Genomic DNA, 9,897 nt, shown 5'->3' with positions numbered 1-9,897 from the left:
TTCCTAACTTCAGCGGAAAATCCCTACCTGGGGAAACAACCTTTCTCGGAGAGGTGACCTTGGTTAAAACACATAGCGCCAAGAAGGTGAGCAAACATATTAAGAATAGTATGCCATATACGCCAGGTCCCTTGAAACAGCAAGGATGGACCGGCTCCCGGCAGTTGATGTTTTCTTTTGTTGTTCAAAAGCTTTTTAGTTTGATATAATGCCATTTCTTTAGTTTTTCCTTTGTTTCCCTTGCACAAAGGGATATAGCGGCAAAAATACCTATGAAATATTTCTTTGTATGCCAGAGAAAATTCTTTTCATTTGACCCTAAATAAAAATGGAATTCATAAAAATCATTATATCATATATCAATGTGTGAAAATATGCTTAAAGAACAAAATATTTTCTAAATATTCATGATTATGTGTCATGGATGAGATCATTGTGATTATTATGTTTATTATGTGTTTTTAAACAAACAGATACTATTGAAATGTTAAATATAAAATTTAAACTCTAGAACAAATGAAATTTTAATAAATAGTAAGTAATGGATGTATCTTAAAATGAGAAAAACTGAGGGAAAAATAAAAGAATAATCCAAGGGAAAGACCAGTGATTTGATTACATGGAAATCACTAGGCATCAGGATACCCAGCTTCTCAAGCGTTTCCACCAACTACTATCATATAATTTATTGATCCACCCTCCCATTTATCCTCTTATTATTTATTCATTCAACAAATATTTAATGAGGTCCTGAAATGTGCTAAGAACTGTTATTAGATGCTACAGATACAGTAGTGTAAATATCACACAAAAGTATTTTCCTCATCAAATTTTTACTTACTTAAAAGAATGTGAAAATAAACAAAATAAAAGCAAAGCTAGCATATAGTCCACTCTATGTAATGGTTTGCTATGACAACCACCACCAGCAGCAGCATGTATTATAGAGAAAAATAACAAATGCTAAGGGCCTACATTACCAGTTGCGAGATGTCACAGGGATTCTGATATTAAATAGGATGGTCATTAGATATCAGTGCTTTGTGATCTCAGCATTCTCATCCATTGAATTCAGAATAAGATCCATTTACCTGTCTACATCTAGACTAGAAGTTAGAATGAGATAAACTAGAAAATGGCCTTCTCTGGAAATTTGTTGAACTATACTGGGATATTGTATAATGGTTAATTTTATGTGTCCATTTGACTAAAATATGGTGCCCACTTCTTTGGTCAAGCACCAGTCTACATGTTGCTGTGAAAATATTTTTAAATATAAATAATATTTAAATCATTAGACTTTAAGTGAAATCGATAACCCTCCATAATATGAGTACGCTTCATCCAATCAGTTGGAAATCTTGAAAGCAAAGACTGAGGTCCCCAAGGAAGATGGAAACATAGAAATTCAGATTGCAACATAGAAATACTGCTAGCACTGTGGACTAAGGAATATGGACTAAGATGAGGACACATTTTGATTATTGATTTTCAAAATGTGGAGATCATTATGATTTTAACAAGTGCAGTTTAAATGAGCTGGTATAAGCAAATGAGAAAATGGAGTGGGGTCAAGAAAAAAATTAGGGGATTTGAGACTGCCAGTGGACACTAGGTACTTTCCTCTATGCTGGAGAAGAGAAATGAAGTAGTAGATGTAGGTGAATGTAGATTGGGGGGCGGGGGGAAGGGAGGCGCAGTTCAAATTTATTTTTGTTTTGGTATATTTTTACATTGAAGGAAAAAGTGATATGAAAAGATGGGAATGGCCCTTGTAGGTGTTGCTCAGTGATTAGAGTGTCAGCCTGCTCACTGTGGGGTCATGGTTTCAATTCCCCATTAAGGGCAAGTACCTGGGTTGCAGGTTAGATCCTGCACCCTACTCAGGGACAGTGTGGAAGGCAACAGATCAATGTGTCTCTCTTACATCACTGTTTCTCCCCCCCCCCCAATCTGTTTCTCTCTCTCTCTCCCTCTCTCTCTCTCTTTCCCCCTCCCTCCACCCCTCCTTTCCACTCTTTCTAAAAATCAATGGAAATCCTTGGGTGAGGATTAACAACAACAAAAAGATGAGAATGATTCCAATAAAGAAAAAAATGTTAAAAACAAGGACAGAGAAAAAAAATGGCTGGAGAAATGTCCTAAGCTTGATGAGAGACAAGCGAATTCAAAGCACAGAACACCTTGAAAAGAATAGTTCAGCAATTTTTAGGAAAAATCACTGTTAAAGTGATTGAATTCCTTAGTCCACAGTTACAGAGGTAAATAAGACTTAGAGAAATGGCCTGATCTAGTTCTTAATTCTGTGGGTGAGAAAGCTAATTGAGGCTCCCAAGACAGATACTTAATGACACATTAGAGGCTTTGGGAGAAAACTGCATCAAAACCTCACTGATACAATTGCACTAGACACCAACTTCTCTGGATTCATTTGGCAAGTACTATCTCACCTGCTGAGATACACTGGTGCTAAAGATCACGTCATGCCTGGATACCATAGCTGCACAAAAGAATCAGCTTCCAACAGGGAAAGTTATTTCTGCTTTGTAAACAACAGATGGACCACCTGATCCCTAATTTGCTTGGTCTTAATGCCGTAAATGATGGGATTCAGCAGAGGAGGAGCCAGAATGCAGATATCAGCCACCAAGACATGGATATGGGGTGAGAAGTGGCGTCCAAACCTCTGAATAAGGGTTGTGAAGATCCCAGGCCCATAGAAGAGGATGATGACACAGACGTGGGAGCCACAAGTATTGAGAGCTTTGTGTCGAGCATCTCGGGATGGGATGTGGAAGACAGCTCGAAGAATCAACACATATGAGACAAAAATTAGCACAACATCTAAGATCACTGTTGACATGAGGACAAAAAAGCCATACCAAATATTTACTCGTATGTCATCACAGGAAACATGGGCCAAAACAATGTGCTTACAAGCAGTGTTTGGGAGGATGTCACTTTTGCAGAAGGTCAGTCTTTTCAGAAGAAATATTATGGGGGACATTATACCATAACTTCTCAGAAAGATTGCCACACCAATTTTCCCAATCAGTGCTTGTGTAAGAATGGTGGTGTATCTCAGTGGGTAGCAAATGGCAATGTAGCGGTCAAATGCCATCACCAGCAGGATCCCTGACTCAGAGACGAAGGTGGAATGGGTGAAGAAAAGTTGAGCGATGCAACCATCCAGGGAGATCTCCCCAGCATGGAACCAGAAGATGGCCAAGGCCTGAGGCACTGTGCACGTGGAGAGGACAATGTCTGCTCCGGCCAGCATGCTGAGGAACAGGTACATGGGTTCGTGGAGACTGGGCTTGGTGAGAATAATGAATATAAGCAGGCTGTTCCCAAGCAAGGCGCTGACATAGGAAATGAAGAAGGGGATGGAAATCCACATGTGCTTGTTCTCTAAGCCAGGGATGCCCAGCAAGTGGAAGACTGTGTGGCTAACACCAGTGTAATTTGAGGTAGTCATATCTGAATCAGATGACGTGGCACCTCACTTCCTATTCACGGGCAGCAAAGAAAAATAAGATTATACTAAAGATTTTCTTACCAAAACCGGACTGTTCACATCTACTTAATACTATTCCATTCTGAGAGTGCCATGGACTACGATATTAAAGGTGAATAGCCCTAGCCGGTTTGGTTCAGTAGATAGAGCATCAGCCTGTGGACTGAAGGGTCCCAGGTTTGATTCCAGTCAAGGGCACATGATGGGGTTGTGGGCTCGATCCCCAGTGGGGTGCATGCAAGAGGCAGCAGATCGATGATTCTCTCTCATCATTGATGTTTTTATCTCTCTCCCTTTCCCTTCCTGGCTGAAATCAATAAAAAAATATTTTTTTAAAAAGTGAATAAAATATGGCTTCTTTTCTGAATGAGGTCTTAAGCTCCTAAATAAGATAGACATTTATATAACTAATGATTTAGTCAACATATAAGATAAAGTCTATATATATAAAAGGCAAATATGCTGTGTCCCCTCAGGAGTTCCATTGCTCTCTATGACGTGTGCTGTCCACCAGGGGGTGGCGTGAAACGAAGGAAGGCCCCAGCCGGCAGCCGGCAGGCCCTGATCAGCCTTGACCGCCGGCAGGCCTAGGGCTCGTACCTCTAGTATTTAATATTGAAACACAGTATTACTTATTGTTCATATATCTAGTAGTCTTAGAAATTACTTCATATTTGAACTTTGCCTTGAAAATAAAGTATGATATCATCAGGTTGAGAAAATACCAAATAATGAATGGAGTGAAGTTGTTTGGGAGTCTAACAAGAAAAGTTTGACACATAAATGCAAAATATTCAAAACAGCTTTCAGCTCTGAGAGGTTGTGATGGTGAAAATTTGAAGTAATTGGGGTAAAAAAAAAATCACAACAAAGATAGATTGGCTCCTAATATAAAGAGTATAGATGTCATGTTAGGAAAAATGTCAGCCATAGATAGTTTTGGAAATTGGAAACCATTTTGGATATATTTATCTGGCAGCTACCAGATAGATAGAAAGGATGGAAAAGGAGAGCAAAGACTAAAATAATGAAGTTTGCTCGATTAAGAGAAATTGATGTATTGATGAATTACTGTCACATTGAAGTAAGATCAGGAAAGTATCCTTTTTAAAGTAACATCTCAATTTTAGGGACGGAGAGGAACATGTTACTTGTGACACACCATTCATTTCTTCTGCCAACACTGGCAATAGGGATTATCATCATCCACTTTTCAAAATAGGAATTTCAGGCTCAAGAATATTGTCACAACTCAAAGAACAGAGCTGGAATCTGAAGCTTTTCTACATTTACTAGGCACACTCTCTCATCTTAGAAATAGGTCAAGTAAGAGACCTTTCTAAACTAATGAAATTGAGATGCCCTCCTGACCTAGGGAAGGATGTCCCTCAGTAGGTAGCTCTATGTGACGGCCTTTACCACAGAATGAAGAGCAGGAAAAATACCACAAAGGTGTTATAGTTATGATTGAAATTTCACCAGCTTTTGAAATTTGCTTCCTTGGTATTGTCTCAAAAAAGGTGGGGGGTTGTAAAATTTTGGTAAGGATGTAAAGTACTGTGCATCCAGTACCCAAGCCAGGAGAAGGCTGACACCTTGAGAAATGCCTCTGTTGTCCAGTGTTGTACAGACCCAAAAAACAGGTGCTAACATGGATAGCAGGCAAGTGGGCCAAACTACAAAAACTGGGGAAGAAGGCAGAAAAAAGAAAAAGTTAAACTGTTTCAGATTCTAGAAGCGCAGTGGTTTAGTGGACAGAAGCAAGCACAATTACTTGTGGAAAGAATAATTTCAGCCCTGGTCACGTGGCTCAGTTGCTTGGAGTAGTGTCCCATACACCAGTATACTAGTAAGTTGTGGGTTGATTCCTGGTCAGGACACATACCTAGGTTGTGGGTTTCGATCCCCAGTTGGGGCATGTACAGGAGGGAACTAATCAATGTTTCTCCATATTTTGTTCTCTCCCTCTCCCTTTCTCTCTCTCTCTCTCTCTCTCTCTCTCTTTCTCTCCTGCTAAAATAATGATAATAATAATAATAAATAAAAATTAAAAAACAGAATAATTCCACTCTCAGGGCAAAGCTCTAGATCCTAAACTCTGCACACCTCTCCAGGTGATTGTTTAACTTGATATCCATTTGCAGGATTTGAGCTTAGTGCAGAACACAGGTAGTGAGAAGTTCAGAGATTCCAGGGATGAAGAAGCAGAGGTAAGCTATTTTAGCATCTTTGCATTACACAGTGCCTGGCGTGGACCTAGCACATAGTAAGTAATATAATCATTTGTTCCCTTGTCCTCCAGATTTTATTCTCCTCACCTCTAAATTTAATTTCCAGAGCAGGAATATCTGCTCCTGCTTTTATTTTCATGCTCCGCCTAAGAAACAACTAAAATTGTACTGAAAATAAAATCACTTGAATGGAGCCCAGTGGATGCTTGTGAAAGTGCCTGCTACAGTCAGCAACTACCACCAGGTCACTCTATGGTCACACAACCACCATGAGTTTATAAATTGCCCTGAGGAAAACCATCCTCCAGGAGATGGAAGAAATCTGAATAGATATGATAATGCCATTGGGGGTGATGGACAAGTGTGACTCTATTGACAAAGTAATGGCAGGGAAAGGTGGTGATAAAGCAAATAAGTAACTAAAGAGAAAAGCTAAACAGGACCTCTTACACATATTGATAAATCTGGGATACTTTGGGAGCAGCATAGAGGACTTGTCTTTAAGGTAGAAGAGAATACAGGCTAAGGAGCTTGCCAATGGGGGCTGGTCTTCAGGTGAAGTTTTATGAACTAGAGTGGCTCCTTGTATAACTCAAGGTCACTTTTAAAAACCTTCTCAAATGCTTCTGCAGCCTTGATCCGGGCACCTTCAGTCCCCTAGACAAGATGCATTTCGCTGTCTGATTTGTTCTGTGGAGCTGCCTGCCCCAACTCAGTGCACTTTCACCGTCTGCCCACTATGTCAGGAAGGTGCCTGCATGACATCTCTCCACAGGTCGCTCCTATCCCTCCGGTTTCATAGGAGTCTGATCATCAGAGCACCTATTCAGGGATAGGAGCATATTGTCACTGTTTCCCAATTGATTGTAAACTTTCTGAGACTTGAGAATTGTCTTGTTAAAAAATGGATGCTCCCAACACTCTGATGCACAATGTAATTCCTCAATAATCATAACTAGTGGATGGGAGGTATAAACAGCCAGGACAGGAGCCCCCAGTGAGTTCTTTCTAGCGCCTAAAATGCTCCCAGGAATGAGAATCTGGTGACAAGTGGAACTTTCTGTGGAGGGGCCCAGGCTCCTTGGCACACTGAGAGCTGAATTGTGGGCTCAGGCCCAAAGACTCCCCACCTGCCCCTCCCAGACAGTAGTGTTCATTCTACTTAAACATCTATATTTGTAAGTCTGGTCCAGTGGTGTGCTGATGAAATAGCTCTGGGGCGGGGGCAGGGGGGAGAGAAAGGCCCTTTTATTATTTGTTGTCATTGTTAATCCTCACCTGAGGATATTTTCTCCATTGATTTTCAGAGAGAGTGGAAGGGAGAGGGAGAGACAGAAAGATCAACCCAGGTACATGCCCTTGACCGGAACTGAACTCACAACCCTTCCATCCGTGGGCTGACACTCTAGCCACTGAGCTAAATTGGCTAGAGCAAGGAAAACCCCTTTCTTCAGTGTTTGCCAATTCCTTCGGTTAAAATCCGTCTGTGCCCTGACCGGTTTGGCTCAGTGGGTAGAGCGTCGGCCTGCGGATGCAAGGGTCCCAGGTTTGATTCTGGTCAAGGGCACGTACTTGGTTGCGGGCACATACCCAGTGGGGCATGTACAGGAGGCACCTAATCAATGTTTCTCTCTCCTCGATGTTTCTAACTCCTAATCCCTCTCCCTTCCTCTCTGTAAAAAATCAATAAAATATATTTTAAAAAATCCGTCTGTGCTACTCAGTTTCAAACTGCCTACATGATGCCCCAATATGTAGATTTAGCAAGAAATGTACACAATTGACTCTTACAAACACTACTGCAGTCATTATTCTCATTCTACCCAATTAACTCAAGACGAAGGTCCTAATATTTTCAACCATCTACTTTATGCCTCATAACACCTAGTCTTCCTCTTAAAATTTTATTTCAGCCTGGCCGTCGTGGCTCAGTGGTTGAGTGTTGACTATGAACCAGGAGCTCACAATTAGAGTCACAGTTCGATTCCCTGTCAGGACACATGCCCAGGTTGCAGGCTCCATCCCAGTAGGGGACACGCAAGAGGCAGCCGATCAATAATTCTCTCTCATCATTGATGTTTCTTTCTTTCTCTCCCTCTCCTTTCATCTCTGAAATCAATGAAAGTGTATTTTTTTTAAGTTTATTTCACAGCAATAAAATAGTCACTCACCTGATTCATGTGCAGTCCTCGTGGGCTAGGATGGGATGCGTCACAGGAGGACTCTAAGCGATGGGCATCAGAAAGCAGAGATTTTATGCATTTGCCTAAAGACCACAGAGTAAACTAATGCACAAGGGATCTCAGACTTAATACACATGCGTCAAGTCATTATGGTTCTGCAATGACACCCCTACACCACCCAGTCCTCCAGGGTCCATCCGTACATAACAAGTGCACATGTATTGTTTTCAAGAAATTCAATGTTAGCATTGCTATGGGAAATATCTCTGATTTCTTTTTAAGGGAAATTAATAAATATTAATTCCAGTTTTAATCAATATTATAACCTGAAAATCAATATACAAATTATATTTTATAATTTTACTTTTAAACAGTTTCATACCTAAAGAAAAATTACATAGTACCCAAGTGCCACACTAACATGTTACATTAGTATGATACATATGTTAAAATTAACTAATACTGGTGGATTGCTATTAACTAACATCCATACTGTATTTAGACTTCATAATTTTTACCCACTGTCCTTTTTCTCTTCCAGGATCAGATTCGGGATTATACTGAATAGTAGTTATTGCCCTTTAGGCTGCTCCTGGCTTTGACAGTTTCCCAGACAAACAGTCTTTGGGGATTTACCTGGTGCTCTCTTCATAACAATACTGAGGTTATATGATTTGGGGAGGAGGATTACAGAGGAAAATTGCCATTTTGAACCCAAACATGGTTTATCACTGTTGATGTTGACTATATTCACATGGCTGAGTGTCCTTCAGGCTTCTACACTGTAAGTTACTCTTTTTTCTCTCTTTCCTGAATACACTCTTTAGGAAAAAAATCATTATGGGCATGCCATACTTAAGAGATGGGGAATTATGCTCCACTTCCTTGAGGGTGGTATATCTGTACAAATTATATAAAATTAGGTAGTTTCTGGTCAAGATAGTGGTGTAGGTGCATACGGTACTTGCCACCTCCCACAACCACATCACAATTACAACTACTTTGTAGAACAACCACCTGAAATCTAGCTGAACAGAAGTCCTATAACTAAGGATATCAAGAAGCAGCCACATCGAGACTGGAAGGAGAGGCAAAGGCTGCAGAATGGGCTGGTCCCACACCCATGTGTAACACTTAAAATTTGAGAAGGAAGCCCAAGCCTGTTTGGTTCTATTCTGGTCAAGGGCACCTACCTTGGTTGCAGACTCAAATCCTGGCCTACGTTGGGGCATGTGCAGGAGGCAACCAATCGATGTGTCTCTCTTACATGAATAATGAAATGGCTATAAATATATCTATCTATCAACAATTACTCTAAATGCAAATAGATTAAGTGCTCAAATCAAAAGACATATGGAGAGAGAAACCCAGAACTTCCAAAGGCCCAAGGCCCCACAGCAGCTTGCATTGCTTCACAGCTGGGCTTCTGCTGGGTAGCCTCAGGCAGAGGCTAAATTAGCACCTCCTTAGAGATCCAAGAGTCAGTGTACCCAGTGGTCAGAGTGGGACTAACCAGATTACAACTCCTCAGATCCATAAGGGACACACTCAGGGGGCAGACTCAGTGAGCACCAAAGCCCCACTGAAGCAAGTCTTGTCCCAGAAGGGTGTCTCCAACACAGAAGTTCTCCCACTGTAGACACAGCTGATTCTTACAGCCAATTGGCCTGGAGGTCAATTCCTCCCAGTGATACGTGCAACAATCAAGGCTTAACTACAAAAAGACTGTGCATGACGCCCACAAAGGGGTGCACCAAGAGTGTCCACCTCAGGTAATTGGGGAGGCTGAGCCACTGGGCCCTATAGGACACCAAGCACACAAAGCCACTCTATCAACACAGGGAAGCATAAAAAATGCGGAGACAAAGAAACAGGTCACAAATGACAGAAATGGAGGAAAGCAAACTACTGGATATAGAGTTCAAAACCATGGTTATAAGGTTTTTCGATAATTTTCTAGACACCT

The 9,897-nt window shown here is 41.0% G+C and overlaps 1 protein-coding gene across 1 annotated transcript; it reads right to left on the bottom strand.

The window, feature by feature from the left end:
- Window positions 1–2,533: 2,533 nt before the first annotated feature.
- On the bottom strand, window positions 2,534–3,478 carry LOC102757419 (olfactory receptor 52B4). Its single transcript, XM_006762336.1, has one exon. It carries the CDS (start codon window positions 3,476–3,478, stop codon window positions 2,534–2,536), a length of 945 nt encoding a protein of 314 aa, XP_006762399.1.
- Between the last annotated feature and the right edge of the window lie 6,419 nt (window positions 3,479–9,897).

The sequence above is a fragment of the Myotis davidii genome, unplaced genomic scaffold (assembly GCF_000327345.1).
Source record: "Myotis davidii unplaced genomic scaffold, ASM32734v1 scaffold58, whole genome shotgun sequence".
NCBI lineage: Eukaryota > Metazoa > Chordata > Mammalia > Chiroptera > Vespertilionidae > Myotis > Myotis davidii.
The sequence above is the reverse complement of the archived record's forward strand: the minus strand, read 5'-3'. Positions and strand labels throughout refer to the sequence as shown.

Coding starts and splice junctions, on each gene's coding strand:
- LOC102757419 (XM_006762336.1), bottom strand. CDS start 3,478: ATGACTACCTCAAATTACACTGGTGTTAGCCACACAGTCTTCCACTTG.